General features: G+C 36.4%; 2 protein-coding genes across 4 annotated transcripts in view; both read right to left on the bottom strand.

Annotated features, from left to right (window-relative positions):
• Positions 1–16,596, bottom strand: part of CDC6 (cell division cycle 6) — a 30,645-nt gene extending 14,049 nt beyond the window's left edge. Inside the window, exons 1-5 of one of the 2 annotated variants that reach the window (XM_032237685.1) lie at positions 16,517–16,596; positions 8,122–8,318; positions 6,425–6,682; positions 4,495–4,694; positions 2,234–2,409 (exon numbers count right to left, since the gene is read on the bottom strand). In XM_032237685.1, the coding sequence (XP_032093576.1) occupies positions 2,234–2,409; positions 4,495–4,694; positions 6,425–6,682; positions 8,122–8,317 (830 nt within the window). In that variant the 5' untranslated portion in view covers position 8,318; positions 16,517–16,596. Of the gene's footprint in view, positions 1–2,233; positions 2,410–4,494; positions 4,695–6,424; positions 6,683–8,121; positions 8,319–10,143; positions 12,373–16,516 lie in introns of those variants that run through there. The other variant, XM_032237684.1, reaches the window with a different exon arrangement.
• WIPF2 (WAS/WASL interacting protein family member 2) overlaps positions 14,992–17,766 on the bottom strand; it is a 39,769-nt gene continuing 36,994 nt past the window's right edge. For both annotated transcript variants that reach the window (XM_032237686.1, XM_032237687.1), the window contains one exon: positions 14,992–16,772. In XM_032237686.1, the coding sequence (XP_032093577.1) occupies positions 16,732–16,772 (41 nt within the window). In that variant the 3' untranslated portion in view covers positions 14,992–16,731. The remainder of the gene's footprint in view (positions 16,773–17,766) is intronic.

Raw genomic sequence — 17,766 nt, 5'->3', positions numbered from 1 at the left:
ATACAACCCAGTGTGTTTTCAGAGTCAAGACCTGATTCAATGTTTAGTTTCAACTTGATTAACAGTCTGTGGTGAAAATGATTTTACATGAGCATTATTAACAATGCTTACATTTATTGATACATAAAATCTCCGCACTGGTGGACCACTAATTTGCTCTGTTTGGAGATTAGTGGCTTTAGCAGAAATTTGTGAATGCTCTGGACAATTTTCTAGTTATTGGTGCTGGAAGTTCTCCTGACTGATATGTGGGTGGGGAAATGGATAGCTGCCATGGCTGATCCCAAATATCTTCCTCTGGAACAGAACTTCACTCTTTGATTTTTCAATAAGTTTGATGCACTTGGAAAATAATTAGATAATGGTGCTCTTCCAACTGGCACTGATCCTGAAAGGTCAGACGGTTGGCAATGGTCAAGAATGCCTCTGCCCAGCCCCATTTTCAATAGTTGCACCATCTGTGCTTTCACTGTGATGTGTTTTAATTACCTCTTATTTACATCACTTAACACTGTGACTCTCATAAGTATTCAAAATTGTAGCTGGCATATAATGTTGCAGTTAAGTTGCTTTCAGAAATATGTTTTTATAGCATAAAAAGTGGAGCAATGAATTTGCTCCAACAACCTACTATTGGGTCCTTGGCATCTCTAGGTAAAGTAGAAGAAAAATGTTTTAAAGAATAGTGACTACATTTAGAAACATTCATCACATTTTTTCAAAGGCAGGGCAGAAACCTTTCTTGTAATGAGGTGCTAAACAAACCAACAATGTGGTTAAAAAGGCAACTATTTCTAACCCCCCATCTAAAAATATATGGTTATAGGTTATGTGAGAAAAGACCTCTTCAGCAATATGACCCATATTGTGGAAGTGTCTTCTAAGAAAGGTCATATTTTATTTTTCATAATCCCTTTCAGAATTATGCTAAAGGCAATTCGTAGATTTTCAATGCTGTATAATCCTAGCTATTTAATTGTATAATATGAATTTAATTGTATAATTTTTGCTTGTTTCTTAGCTCATGGCATATTTTAATTGATCCCTTTATTTTATGCCATCCCCAGCATTTTAATAAATTCATTTCCAAAGAAGTCATTCTCTCAAACTCATACATTGAAGATTGTATTTTCAATTATATAAGAAACAATTATTTCTCCCATCTTGGAATTACACTCTCTCCAAAACTATTTTAAAAACTGGTCCTAAAAAATCTGGGTCAGTATATTTTTCAAAATTAACTAGAACAGCAATATGCATTTAAAACATATACAAAAATAAAAGTTCAACTAGGCCAAGCCCCAGAATGATTTGAGGCTTAGATATAGTCCTGAAAATAAATTCATACCTTCAAATGATCTGGTCAAAATACATAGAATCTGTGGGTTGGACAACTGTCCCAAGTACCAATCAGCCTACTTGAGAATGATGATGACGATAATAATAATAATAATCAGTGATACTGATTTTCATCAGGGCACTTGATACCATGTCCAATAATTTTATAAAAATATTAAGTAACTGCAGCTTCCTGCAATAACATCAGCGGAACTGCAAAAAAACTGCACTGTTTGGAATATTGTACATCTTAAGAAGGTACTTGGTTGATACCTAGGATGCTGGCAGCAACCCATATCAACTATTAGTACTATGTAATGGCATTTGTGATGCGTTTTTGAATGTTCAGTTGACTGAGTTTCATGTTTAATGAATAAAGTAAATAATAATAATAACAACAATAATGCCCATTATTAGATCAACATTTATTTCTACAATGATTTTCCTAGATAGAATTGTTATCACTAATAATGCTATCAAATGGCTTAATCTGAGAAATAAAATCCAATTTCAATGGTTCTGTTTATTAAATCTTGAACATACTTAAATACCTAAATATATTTATAGGGAGGAATTATAAGAACACAATAGGAAATATATGTAATTCTCCTGCAAAGATTGCTCTAACTCCAAAACATTCAAATTATTATTAGCCAAACGACCCAACTTTTAGTGAGAAAATGCCCCTTGCTCATTGGAGTTTGGCGAGTTACTTTTTTCTGTGAAGCAGACAGGGATTCTGTGATGCTTTCCTATACTGCAAATTAAGAGTTTCAAAACAATCAAACATGCTGTTTTTTTCATACACAGCATAAATTCGTGATTAATCCCATCCCTATTTCCAATGGATGACTAAATTAAAAAAGCAAACTTCTCCCATAAGAAATCTACTCACGCCATCGATGCACTTTTTGATGTCAACCGTTTCTCCAGTTTTCTGATGACATCACCTTTGGCTGCTTTGGCAACTCCAGCCAGGCCCAACTTTTCGGCAATTGCTGGGAAGACATCTTGGGAGCTCCTTAAAGCCATGCAATTTAAGACTGTGATCTGAATTCCAGTAAGTTCTGTCTATAAGGAAAATGTGAAAATTTGATCACCACTTAAGAGTCCGCAACCTTAGACATTCAAACAGCCATTTGGACCCATTTCCCACAGAAAATAAAACACCGGGAGCCACAAAACCTGGATGGATGTGGCCAACTCAACATCACTCACTCCCACCCAGTCACATGATACACACCCCACCACACCTACCCAGGTTTTATAGGTCTCGGTCTTTTCTATGGGAAAAAGGTATATATATCTATCCATCCATCCTTGCTCTCCTGCTCAGCTTCACATGTCGTGTGAATCCAACCACTTTGGCTGTGGAGGGGGAGTGGAGACTGGCAGACAAAGCCAAGCATAGGAGAGCCATGCAAAATAAAGCAACTCCAACCCAGATCCTGTTGGAGAGATACCCCCCCCCTTCTCTCTTCCTGGCCCAAGGGCAGCTCTCTCCTCGGAAGTGGCCAGCAGCAAACAAATAAATGTGGTGCTCCAGCTGGGAAGAACTGGCGTGGAGCCCCACCTCTGGCTGGTAAGAGCTGAGTAGACAGGGTGCACACCTTCCCCCCCCCCAGCACGATGGCGCTGGCCGACCTCTATACATAGGAGTCTCCTTGCTCAGCCCAGGGAAGGCTCCAATGCCACTGCGTTCCCTACCAGCTAGCAAGGAGGCGGCGCAGCACCTACAGGATAGGAGGGGGTGGACAGCAGTGGTGAGAAGTGGGCAGAGGCTGGCGGGCACCCACCCACCCCAGGAGGGAGGGCTCAGTCTTCCCAGAAGAGAAAGGAAGATGTGACAAGCCATAAAAATTCCTATATTACATTAAATAGGCAATACATATATTTTATTCCTGTTCATGACAAATCAATAAAATTTATCTGAGAGGCTCAAACAGAAAATGAATTTAAAATATTAAGTTATTCTATGTAATATAATTAAATATTTAAATTATATTTATATAATTTATATATTTAATATAATATTCTATATTATATAAATAGAAAATGAATTTAGAATGCAATTTATTCTAGAATATATTTTATTATTTTAAAGTATTAATCAATGGAATAGCTTGCCACCCAAAGTTATGGGTGTCCCACTGCTGGACGATTTGAAGAAAAGATTAGACAACCATTTGTCTGGATAAAATAAGGACTGCTGTCTTGGGAGGGTGTTGGACTGGAAGATCTCCAAGAACCCTATGATCCTATACAACCATACTACCAAAGCCAACAAGTTACACATGATTTTTGCTCTTTGGATAACTGGCAAAGTCCAGGGAGGCTTTTTTCAGTTCCTAGATATTAGCTGGGGAGGCAAAGAACAAATGATTGTTTCCCTATTATTAACAATAAAACAGGTTCAAGGCAAGAATTGATGTTAAGATCATTTTCCTTTTATCATCACAACAGCAAAGAATAAGATCTCTATTCTAAAATTACATTCATGGAGGAAGAGATATTAACTTTCACTACAAATCCTCCAGTTTGAATGGAATGCATGTTGCAATCCTATAGTTAATCTTTAACATATGACCACAATTGTGCCAAAAATTTCCAATGCTAAGCAAGACAGTTATTAAATGAATTTTACCCCCTTTTATGACTTTTCTTGCCACAGTTAAGTGAATCATTGAAATTAAGTTAATAACATGTTTGCTAAGTGGATGTGGCTTTGATTTTGCTTGTCAAAAGGTTGCAAAAGGTGATCACATGATGCCAGGATATGGCAACTGTCATAAATAGATGCCAAATATCTGAATTCTGATCAGGTAACCATGGGGATGCTGCAAATGGTCACAAAATAATGGTAGTAAGTCAAGGACCATTTGTAGAGACACTATACTTGTTAGCCTGAACTGTTGAGCAAGAGCCAATGCCTGCCTGCCTGCTTATCTATCAATCACACCCATTGAGTATCACATCTAAGTGACTCTGGGCAGTTTAGAATAAAACATAAAGAGGTATAAACACACACATACAGCAGAGTTAAAACTGAGTTAAGAACAAAATTAAAATAAAATATAGTGTATCCTCACATTACCAGCCACCCCAGGGTCTCATATCATTTTGATCTTAATACCCTTGGTCAAATCCAGCAGTTACCTTCAAATCAAGCAAAGCTCTGTTGAGGCAAGCAGTTTTCCCAGTGCCAGGAGGTCCAGATATATAAAGGCTTCCAGGCTTCTTCCTGCAGACATGTTCCAGGAGGAATCCTTGCAGGACACCTGTTTCTTTTTCCCTTGCAAGCAATTGGTCTGGAACAGCTGTATGAAGAAGACTCTTTGCCTGTTGATAATAGGTTCCTGTATTAAAACAAACAGCTATCATAAGACAAAAACATGTCTTGGCATAGTAGTTGAAGGTATTATGATTTCTAGAAAAAGAAATTATAGCAGGTAAAGTTTTGCTATTAAATTAGCTGTATATACTTTTAACTGAGTTCCTGTTAATAATGAAATAGGTTGCTCAATTCTTATCAGATTAAGCAAGACAAATATTGCAGTACATTTTGTCTGTTTGATACTGTTAACATATTATGTTGACTTTCTAACACTGTCTGCAGCTGTAAGATCAGTGACACATGATTCTATAAATAAATATGATCAATGAAGAGGAAAAATCCATTGCATGCCCAGTAAATTTATTCCAACTTTTGGTGCAGGAAATTTAGGGCTTGTGGATACATTATGAATTTGGGGAATGCTTGTTAAACATCAAAATAAAATGGCTACCATGATGGCATGACAGGGGAAAAAAAATCACACGAGTTATTATTACAACATCACAATGTATTTTTTAGAAAATGTGTTAGAAAATAACTAAGAAGATATGTTTATACATTAAATATTCTTTACCTTATCAAAATGTCCTTTCCATTGAAAGGCAAACTATTTGGCAAATCTCCAAATAGTATTTTCAATTTTTTTCTAGTACTTTTTATAAATAGGAAGGTTAATATTAAATTGTATTCTTCCATACAGAACCCCAGTATCGTTACTAATTTAAAGTTCTAAAAGTCTATCCTCTCAAAACAACTCCTATTCTAATAACCTATTTCTTTTTTCACTCACCACTCCATGCACATATATAACCACTACTAATTTGTCCATTATATACATAATCCGTTTTTCCATCCTAGAGTTGCTCCCCACTCATTTTCTTTTAGTTTTAATTCACTGGCTTCCCAGTTTCAACCTTTCATAGTAATCTACCCATTTTACCTTGGAAAAGTATTTTTGTTACTATTTTCATAATAGTTCCTTGCTTGTTATTTTTGGTTGAGTTACCTGGAAGGTAGAGGACTTTCATCCTTTTTTATTTTTCTGAAGAATGCTAAGGGCCACACAGGTGTCATAAAAATATTTGATGAGGAAAAGCAAAATGATAATTGGCTATAGGTTAAAAAAAATCATCATTTTTCATCAGCCAATTCAAACAAAATTTAGAAATATCATTTTAGAAGCACCCAATGCTTTGGCATATGTTAATGGAATGTCCTCTAAGAACTCATTATTGATGACCAAGGATGGTTAACCTTATTTCAAGTATTCTAGCAATCATATCCAGAACTAAAAATCTGAAGGTTCAAATGAATTCAGTTAACTATAATTTGTGATACTATTTTTAACAGAAATTCAAAACTTTTTCACAGTATGGTTCCTAAATAAAATCACCTTAGAATTTCATTTACTTGTGACAAGAGTCACGCTTAGTCTTCCCATTCTATACAATAACAAAAATAATATGCAAATATAAATATTATATTTATTTTTGTAAAATTTTTACATTCAATTTGTTTTGATGCTTTTTTTATTTTTGCTTCTACCATAGTGGGTGATTAACTATTTTTGTTGGGTTTTGCTGTTTTTAAATTATTGTTAACCGCCGCAAGTCGCTTTCTTGAGTAGGCAGCTGTATAAATGGAATGACTAAATAAAGAAATAAAATAATATAGAACGGAATGGTTTTTTTAAATACTGAAGTTCCCTGCAAAAGAAAGATTGAAGCAATAGGTCCTACCATTCTTACATACCTTCTGGCTTAAACAGCTGAGTTCGTACTCGCTCTTTTTTAAGAGAGTAACACTTCATACTAGTAGGTGTTTCTTGGCTCCTTTGTACTGGAGCCTGAACCAAACTGCTGAACTTGGTGGGAGTCCTGGAGCCTGAATGCTCCCCGAAGAGTAAAGTCTGGGCTCTGGGGGAAGTTGCTGGAAAGCTGTTTTCTTTTTTACTCTGCTTAGTTGGGGTACAAGGTAATAAGTGGGCAACATTGCAAAGATTATCATCACCTAGCAGAAACAAAGAGACAGTACAGAAAATAAATTTTAAGAAAAATGTAGGTGAAATTCAGACATTTACACAAAGACACTTCTTTAAAAAGTTGACCTTTTATTCAAAGTCTCATTTTGAGCCACACAAGGTTATCTTTTTAAAATAGTACAATCTCACAGAATATGACGGAGCTCCGAGGAAACCTTCTGTTGTGAACTTTTTAATGATTCACTCTTATTAATTCATTAGTTGGTCATCTCTTGCAATAGTGAAGTTCAAAACACTTGAATTTGTAATTTTAAAAAAGTTGAAACTTGGTTCTTTGTAAATATATCTATTCATAGAAATGTCATTACAACTAATTTTCTCCAGTATTGTCCAAGAGATTTATTAATTCATTTTGTATAAATTAGTTCTCTAATTTTTAGTTGGATAACAAAGCTAATTTTTAGTTGGGTAACAAAGCAGGGCAAGCTATTCTGTTATAATCATTGGGATACTGGACTAGGACATGGGAGATGCAGGTTCAACTTAACCCTCAATCATAAAAATTCACTTAGTATTTTTGGGGTAGTATCCTCCTCTCCGTCCAGCCTACCTAGCAGGGTTATTATGGTAGGGGAAGATGGAGGTGGGAGCTATTCATACAGTCTTAAACTCCAGGAGGAAAAATGAAACATAAATCTAACAAATCTTAATAGTTGCAAACATTATTCAGAGGATAATATTTAGCATTTTTATTTGTTATGTGCTTAAATCTATACACAGTACGAGACCTAACATTCCTCACAATAATTGTGTCATAGCCCGTGCTTTTACAGAATTAGAATGCCAAAGAATCAAATAGAAAAGCTTAATTTGTCTAATCTCCCCATTCGACTTGCTCAAATCATAGTATTTTTTGAATAGTCAACTCTGGCTATTTTGGGTTCATACATTTTGGAAATTTTCTATTTATAAGCAATTACATATAGTCCTTGACTTACAACCACAATTGAGCACAAAAATTATGTTGCTAAGTGAGAAATTTGTTAAATGAGCTTTGCCCCATTTTACGACTTTTCTTGTCACATTTGTTCAGTGAATCACTGCAGCTATTGAGTAACATGGTTGTTAAGTGAATCTGGTTTCCCCATTGAATTTGCTTGTCACAAGGTTGCAAAAGGGGGATCACATGATCCCAGGATCTGTAAGCATCATAAATATGACCCAGTTCTCAAGCATCCAAAGGTAATTTATGTGACTGTGGGGATGCTGCAACAGTTAAAAGTGTAAAAAATGGTTGTAAGTCACTTCTTTTCACTGCCGCAATAACTAAATGCTCTGTTGCAAGTCGAGGATTACCTGTAGTTTGTCACCCCTTTCTATTATTTTAATTGTAAAGAAAATGATGTACACATGCTGATATTCAACATTATGCTAGGATATTTTGGAGGCATAAGGGGAAAAAACTTACCTAGGCGTTTGCGGGGACTGAGAGGTAAGACCTGTTTTGGGGAAGATGGCAAAGAGGTTGGCAATGTTGCTGCATCTAAATGGGAACCCTTCTTATTCTCTAATGATTTCTGAAGTATCCTGACTGATTTTCGCTTTGGAAAGTCTATAATCTTCTGGCTCTGGGACTGTGACCTGGTACTTGGCATGATGGACATACTAGAATCAAACATAGAAAATAATAATAATAAGTATTCAAACTAAGCAAAGTGTTCTCTAGAAATCTCTAATACTCCACAAATGCTCTATAAGCTAGCTAGACCAAGTATTCTTTCCCTGCATATACTTCTTTTCCTACATCAACAAAATCAAAATGGATTAAAGCATAGAATATTCCCCCCCCAATAGGGACAACAAAAACCTTCCCAGTCAGGGCTCCATACCAATTTAAAATTACACATTTTTCTTAATAATATTCACTATTAAGTATTCCACAGTATTGCTCAGTTAAGTAGCAGCATTAATTAAACTTGTCTGAATTCAGAGAAGTGTCAAGCCTGGCTAATACTTGAAAGGGAGACCAGAATGAAACCTCAAGAGTAGGCTGAGAAATTGAAAAACAATCCTAGGAAACAGTGACCAACCATTTCCAATCTGGTAAAAGCCCATTGATATATATCCACCAGGGATTTTTGTATGAGTTATGAGTTTTATTATCCCACTCTTCTGAGTGTATCTTGGTTCTCAAGTTTAATTATACTTATTCTGCACCCAAAGTTTGATTCTTCATCCCTTATGTACTTATCCTTCCCTTATTCCTTACTTCCTTTGTACACTTGTTAAATGTAATAAAATCCTAAACATTATCATAAAACATGCACTCATCCTAGCTTTAAATTTCGATAGATTAGATTGCTTTTATTTATAGATGCCAACTTATTAAATCTATCAAATGTTACAAAGATGCATAACATGTCCCATTTGCTGGTTCAAGCTCTAGTGTTGAAATACTTCCAAATACTGAGGTTTCATATAAAGGTATCCACTAGTGGACAGCATGAGCTAAATGAAAAATAGTAAGAAAAAGTTCTCCCATTTTAATTCTTAGCTTTAAAGCATTGAAATAGCAGTTTGGCTTCATAATGGTCCTAGATACTAACACATGGACTTTCAAAATAAACGTTTAAAACTCTCAACTCTCCAATATTTTTTTTACAGAGACATTACAATCATTAAATGAAGCTCTTTCCCAAAGGAAATGAGGTGGGCCTTTAAAGGGAGGACAGTTTTTTCTGTGGTAGCAACCAATTTATGGAATTTCCTTCCAATAGTTCAAGTGACATACACATTGGCATCATTTTTTTTTGCATCAGATGAAGGCCTTTTTATTTTTCCACGCTATGCCTATGTTTTGAATTTTATCGTACACTTTCTTGTTCAAACTGCATTATTTTAGTGTTTTATAGTAAATCCAGAGAGCTTTGGCTGTTGGGCAGTTTTAACATTCGTGCTCGTCGGATTACAACCCCCAACATGGCCTTTTCCTCGGATGTTGCAACAACGTGCCCTGAAGACATCAAGGTAAGGCTGGCTTACTTTTTCATGGAAGGAGTTGCATGAGGGAACGGGCAGCCGGCCTCTTCCTACGACATGATATCTGTATCTTTATCATCTATATATTTTGGATCCCCTCCACAAATCGCTGCCACTTGACGGAAGGGAAGCGCAGATCTACTGCCATGCGTTTACCGAGAAAGGTAGAGGTTTTAATGGCGCGTGTTCCTTAGCGCGGTCTCCCCCGGCTTATGCTCTTCCCATTCTACCACAACTCCTATCTTTTCTGACAGAATTATCCCCCACGGCCAGTATTTTAAAAATTGCTACAATGAAACGGGGATTACAGTCCAATATATGGGGGGGAGGGGGAGACGCTGGCAGCATGTTCAGGTTTCAATTCCTGCCGATTCTTTCCCGCTTACAGAAAGTTCCCCTCCTCAGTCTCTATAGCACCCTTTCCCGACAGAGCCCGAGATCCAGCACCCACCGTAAACCGAATTCTTGGAAGTTTGTCGAGTTAGGACACCGGATCGCGCTCGTCGCTCGCTCTCCTCTCCCAAGACTGACTGGCGGAATTTCTCCGCGCGCGCTCTAGCCGCTCGGTCCTGCCGATTGGTTCGACTCGAGCGATGCCGCTCCTTGCCAGCCAATCGCCACTCTTCGCGCCGAACACCCATTTCCATTGGCCCTGCCCCTTCTACGCCACTCTCTTCTTGCCGCTAAAACTTGTCCCCCCCCTCCCTTTTTTTTCCACATTAAAAAAAATAATAAAAATAGGGCAGTACAGCATCTCAGGGAGGATCTTCTTTCCCGGTTAAGATAGCAGAAGCAAGCAGCCTTTTACTGAATGCCACTTTAGCAAACAGGACTACAATTCCCATCGAACCTTGCTGCAAAATAAAAGGGAACCAGCTTCGATTAGTCAAAAAATAGCGCGCTCTGCGCATTTTTTTTTTCTAGCGGGAAAGAGAATGCTCATACAAGCCATAGGAGCTAAATTTTAGCGGGTTTTGAATTTTATAAATTGCAGTGCAAATGTCTGGAAGGCTACGAAAACTATCGAATGTTTTCACTTGGAAGAAAAAAATGTAGGGCAGAGACAATGCTCTCTGGATGTTTAGAACTATGATTTCCATACAATATGTGAGCAAACTGGCGAATTTATTATGACAGCTGTAGTCCAAAGCATTTGAGAAGAACTAAATTAATGACACGACTTTTAACAACATATAACATATAACAACATATCATTCTTGGCTGGTATATCTGTATACATTTCACCCTTTTATCATCTTTCAAATGTAACAGCATAACTGCCATTTTCACCAATTGCCTGATTTGATACACGAGTTCCACAGGCTACATAAATCTATTTTCAGATTAAAGATTCGAATTTTAGAGTAGCAAGCGCTACTGTCTTAATCTGGATACCTGCCAGAGTTTGATAGGAAACAAATAGGATTTTAAAAATATACAAGTCTTTCTCTTCCAGATGTATCAAAGTACTTCTGAAAATATTTTTAATATGGGTACCATTGGAAAATTCATTGTATAGGTAGTCCTCATGTAAAAGTCATAACTGAAACCAATAGTCTCATCATTAAGCAGCACTGTTAAGTGAAACATCACATAATCACAACCTACGAACATCAGTTTTACTTCAATTGTTAAGCAAACCACCTGCAATCATTAAGCATGATATCCCATCTCCACAACTTGCAATTTCCTGCTGACTTCCTAGCTGATGTTGCTGAGCAGAAGCTGACTGGAAATGTTACAAGTGGCAATCAGATGACCATGGGATGCTTTTTTCAGCACCATTATAAGTTAGAATGGTCACTGAATGAGGCAGAAGGTAATTGAGGAATATCTATACAATAAAGGAAGTTATCACTTCCATTCCTATAGCATTTTTTTTCTTCAAAAAAGGGGGGCAGGAGGAAAAGGGGAGTAATGGCCTACCTGCATTTTGACAATGCAATCAGAATAATAAATGAAAATAAAATTAAATATACCATAGCAGAAATTGTATTGTGTAGAATAGATTATATTAGAAATTGGTCACTGCAAATAATTCTTACTTTGCTCTTATTTGTTTCCTCAAAAGTCTCCAAAGGCAGGTCATATGAATTTCTTGAAATCTCTAATAGCACTAAGCCAATAAATAAAAAAATACTTGACATATTCAGTGTGATATGTGCTTAAACAGAGAACAAATTGCAGAAACAGTATTTGTATTTGATTAATTTATTAGATCATGGACACAGACTCACTTCTGCATCAGTCAATGCAGCTACAATTTAATAAGAGACAGCACCACTTCCTGTGGTTCAGATACAGTGTCTTATGAAGTAGTGAAATATTAAAAGAGGCATTATCAAACATAGCCACTAGGGAATAAAAGTAGTATACTTTTCTCCTCCCCCGAAACCAGCCTTTCAGCATATGCTATCTTCACAGGCTATTCTCATCTCAACTGTAGGGAACATGATTGATCTGCATGTTAAAACTAAGATGCTGATTAATGGTACAGATTGAAGAAAAAGAAGGAATGATCTTCCCATTCAGAGCTATGTAATTATATTGTACTGGGAGCATTATCCATTCACCCAAATGAGCATTGTTCTAACTTTGTGAGGAAGTTGTACAGTCATCCCTCCTGTTGATTGATACAGTAATTATTGTCCCCTGCAAATGAAAAAGAAAACTGAGAAGCAACAGTTCTTGAAAGATTCCACTAGGAGAGAGCAATTTTTTAAAAAAGGATTGTTTATATATATATATTTAATGTAGGCAAATTACCTGCATCATTGTTTCTCAATCCTGGCAATTTGAAGATATGGATTCCAATTCCCAGCCAGCCAGAAGCGTTCTGAGAGCTGAAGTCCACATATCTTTACCAAGGTTGAGAAACATTGATCTATTGTATGCTTATCATATGTCACAGTCTTAGGTGAATGTGAAGTATTTGACTGTTTAATGTGAAAATTATCAAAATGACTTAAAAATGAAATTCCTCCTAATGCCACATCAAGAGAGTTCTCAGTTATTTAATCAGGGCAATAAAATTATGAAAATATTACATGCAAGTCTCAATAAGATTTTTTTTCTTTAAAACAAGTCCACATGTGCCCTTGCAATGGACTCAAAAATTCTTTCACCGCCAACAACCTAAACAAATTTACTTGAAACACTTGCAAAGAAAAGACTCCAAAAGGACATTTTGTATGAAAAGGAAAGATCAGATCTAAAACCAAAGCAGCAATGCAACAGACTCAAATTCTGGGTCTTAAAACTACAGGAATTACTTAGTAGTGTTTCTGCAGTAAATAGAAATGAAACTGCTGAGCAGACAGTAAGAGAGGGCATAGCGTGCATGAAGCTTGCAGTATCCAAATTTGAATGCACGCACACAGACACAAAACTCCACTGGGAGCCATTTAAAGATAAGGCACCATGAATGAAGGTTGAAGCATTTGCTGTTAAACAACATAAACATTACACCCCTTATAAAAGCCTTTTCCTTGGCATATTTGCACAGTTGGAGTGAAAGGTTGATATATTTCAACAAGAAGGGCTGCATTAAATCTGCTACCTATGGGGAGTTAAAAAGCTACAAAGACCTTTTCCTAAACCATCAAAAATAAGAGAAAATCCCAATTCTTAAAACTCATGTTTATATCTGAAACTTATAATTACAGGATAGCATGACACATAGTTCTTTGCAATAGTTCCTGTTTTTGTACTGGCAGATGAATTAGCCTTCACAGCATCACTGTGTATCTCTTGTACATATCTTCATTGTATGGGCTTGTTGATATACAATATAAAACTATAGAACTGCCTCAAGAAATCAGAAAGATAAAACTTTTAAAAATTCTTGGGTCAATTAAAGAAACTAGATATTACTGAACTGATATTTTGATCATTTCAGATCTTGAGAAAAGATCAGATACACTGTGAAGAATGAAAGTATATACTTTGTCCTAAAATACAGGTAGGATAATAGTGTAAAACATATCCTAATATTTAGGTTGCACTAAAACAATAGCAAGTAAGAAAGAAGACTGTGATGAAGAGCAACAGGCTGCAAATTTAGTTTTCCAGATACAAATGGAAGATTTTCTAAGCAAGTGTGTAAGACTTTGTAAGTTCAAAATCGACCTAAGGCAGTCTCCCCTAAGATGGATCTCGCAGTTAACAAACTACAATTGCCATCAGTTTTAACTAACATAATTACCTTGACTAGAATTATTGAATGTTGCAGGCAACACAAATGGGAGGTGGGGGGCACTAGACTGCTGAAATTGATTTATAAGAGAATTAAGATTTTTATCTTGGTAACACTAGCTAAAAATATATGGTTTCTCTGAATGTTTTCAGAATGTGTATGAAAATGTATGTGTTTAAATTCATCTTGTACGAAACTCTTGCCTTAGCAAGGAAAAACAAATATCTTGTCCACTTACGTAATTAAACCACAAAATAGCTTGGCCCAGGGAGGATTGTGGGCAAGAGGCAACAAGAAGAAATAGAGCAGCGCTTTGGACCAGAACATGCAGGTATGACACTATGCCTCTTGTATTCAGTTTCCATTTGACTGCCATTTCAAGCTTAAGAACCCCCTTCACAGTGCTTCCTAAAGGATATACTTACTGGAAGCCAACATTATATAGAACATAATAATAAAAAAAATACCCTTCCCTAAAATGCACAGTGCATTTAACTTCTCTTTCCAGCAAGCTTTGCTGGATAAGATTTTAATTTTCTTCCAGAAGAAAAAAAGAAATTTCTCTGACCAAGCATTAGTCCCTCAACATGAGAGACTGCCCAGTCATTAACTTAAAAGCAGACAAATTTCCATCGTCATTTTAAAATAAGTAGGTGGTAAAGGAATTTTTGTAGTATATGGCTAGCAAGCCTACAATTTTTTTACAACATACAAAATAGATCAATATTTATCATTATAACACAAATTTTCTAACGCCACATTTTTAAGGGTAAATACGCACAATAATTATAATAAATCTGGTACCAATCACATAACAGAACTACTGTAAAAGGCAAAACACCAACAAGCAATCTAGGCTTGATGTTACAATCACCTGCAGAGCATGAGATAAAATGAGGGGAAAAAATTGCTTCTGCTTCAGAGTCTGCTTAGTGGTGTCTAGTCCAGAATTGGGCATTTCTACTGCTAGAATCTGCTTTCCAACAGATTTATATGGAGAGAGGGAGAGGGAGAGTTGAATCCCCATCGGGGACTCTTCAGCAGTGTAAACTACTGTGTTGAGAAGCAGATGTGCAATCCATACCTGGCCTTTTTCTGATACTGGAAAACCCCAAATGTAAATACCTCCTTTGATCTCAGGGACAAGGTCAGCACTATCAAATCTCTTATAACACCACTAAGAGACCTAGCTGGAATTAGTGGCACTCTTGCAAAGGACTTAACAAACATCCTAAAAGTCACAAACATAACTGACAACCCTCCACCTCATTAAAATGTCTGTGCAAGAACCACAGAAAATTTTGTCAATTGTATACAACCAGCAAAAATAAAATATGAAGGGATTTCACCAGTTTCTATCACTCTTAAAGTTATTTCATTGAAGTAGGTACTAACCACTAAAGATCAGCTTTGAGCTAGAACAAAATGGTGTGTCATTTAAAAACTGTAACTGGAAGTCTGCCATCGAAGGTATGTTCCCCATTACTAGACCGGAATGTATGCCAATGGGACCTTCAGTCAGTCAGTGACGCTCTTCTTAGGATAGGTAGTAGCCAGGGCCCATCCACTTCTCAGCAAAAAAATAGAATACTTCTCATTCTTTTGCCATCCCTCAGCAATAGATGGTTACATTTTCAAGACTGATTATGTCTGAAAGATATTCATAGGATAAGACAATGAAGCTGGGCATTTCTGTTAATGAGAGCAAGATGGATCTTCTGAAGACACAGGACATTCAAGCATTAGGAATTCTTCTAATAAGTTGGAACATAATATATATTGGAACAATATATATATTGTTCTATACCGGTGTTGCATCTTCAGTGTATTATCTATGGCCAGCATTGTATTGCAACATTAATCCACTAGTTTCCTATAAACTAGTTCTTCATCCCAGTGCTTGTCAGGACATTGTTCTTTTAACTTTAAGGGGTACTACTGCCTCAATATCAGTCATGCCTTTTTTTTTTAATACAACACAGGTATCAATGATGGCTATTAGACTTTACAATCTGTTCATCTCTACATGGTATCTTTTATTCTGTAGAAGCACAATCCCATTTTGAGAAGCTTCATTTAAGATGCCAGCTATGTTTTATAGAAACTGACATTCAAGGATTATGGGTCCAGATCTGCAGGACAAGAACTCTGCCAAAACATAGCATGGTAACTGCTATACTCGCCTCTTTTGTTGGTGCACTTCTACAGATACTGCTATTCTTATGCAGCATTATCAATTTTTTAAAGTTGCCTTTAAGACATGCTATTTAGTTCATCTTTCTCTTCCTGCTTTAAGTTACCAAGTTTAATAATTGAGAATGTAGTGCCTGTAATGAAAAATGAAGCAGCCATTTCAATTCTTTTCATAGCACAACCCTTTAAAAAATAAATGTTCCCTAATGCATACAATTTGTGGCCATTTCCTTCCTTATGATAATCAAGCATCTATAAATAACTGCTTCAACTTGGCCCACAGTTTTGTTGTTCTTTTTGGTTTCCTTTCCTGGGAAACATTCACTCTTCCCTTGTTCTTGAACTGTAGTGTTTATGAATTGTGGGTTTCCTCCCTTCGTGACAAAGATAGCAGGAAAGATAGGAAATTAGTATTGATCTGCAGGAATATTCTCACCTGGCTATGCCCACAGATGCCTTTTTATATCAGGGAATGAAATGCATAGACAAAGTTGAGTAATAATAAGTCCATCCAGGTTCTTGCAATTAAAAAAAGCAGGAATGTATTTTCATGCAGATTTCTGAGGAATGATTTTTTGGAGGCGGGGAGAGAATTTAAGAACAAAGTCTTAATTGTTTTGGTGCTAAGCAAAAATGCTCATTTGTTGTTTTTCACCTAGGGACAGGAGGCAGAGGAGGGGCCCCACGAGTAGCTGAAAATATAAGAGAGATTGTTAATACATGGGTATTATACATCTAGGTGCTTCCTTCTACAGGAACCAAACCAAAAAGACCATAATTTTTTATATGGATGTTGTCATCCTAAGAAAATGTCTGTCTATCTATCTATCTTTATTTCATAAAAAATAGAAGGCCTATTAATGTTACCAAAGCATTTATTATCACTTTCTAAAAAACTTAAATATCTGCCTTAGTTAACATATCTTTCTACAAATTTTTCCTTATGTAAAAACATGAGCTCCTTTGTCATGCTTATTGCCCATCTGCTTCAGATACCTCTATATCCATATAGGTTTCTAATATCTTTCCTTCTTCCTTTATGAAAAGACAAAATCCAAATGCAGAGTTCAGTAATTCCTAAACTTTTTTTCTCAATGATTATTTCATGGCATCTCTAGCTTTAAAGAAATACTGAACAATTATACTTCTCTCAAACACTTTAAAATTCCATTGCATTCTCGTGAGTTTCCTATGGTGTCATGGCAATTTGAGAACTGTGGGCATAACACATATAAGGCTGCACAATTGGCATAATTTGGAAAACAATCAAGAAACAATCACCAACAGTAATTGAGACTGAGAACTGCATCACTAAGCAACAAGGTCATAAGGGGCAATGTCATGTGACTGTTCCAGCAGTTCCCAGTTAGGCAACTCCCACACGTGCCCCATTTGTGATCTCTTGACAGTTTCCCATGTTTTTGCTTAAAAGCCAGCAGTGAAGGTCAAAAATGCTGAACGTGTGACAGTGGAATGCTGCAGCCGCCAGCAAGTACAAGAATCTGTTGTAAGTGCCCCTCATTCAATGCCATCCTAATTTCAATAGTCACTGAGTGAGAGGACTACCTTTAGAAGTAAATTAATGGTAAATAGAATTTGACTCATACTATGGATGGCAGCATTTTTGCCCTATGGATTGTCCTTAAATCACCTGTTAAACCTGCCAGTTTGCAAACTGAGTGCAAC

Source organism: Thamnophis elegans, chromosome Z (assembly GCF_009769535.1).
Source record: "Thamnophis elegans isolate rThaEle1 chromosome Z, rThaEle1.pri, whole genome shotgun sequence".
Classification (NCBI taxonomy): domain Eukaryota; kingdom Metazoa; phylum Chordata; class Lepidosauria; order Squamata; family Colubridae; genus Thamnophis; species Thamnophis elegans.
The sequence above is the reverse complement of the archived record's forward strand: the minus strand, read 5'-3'. Positions and strand labels throughout refer to the sequence as shown.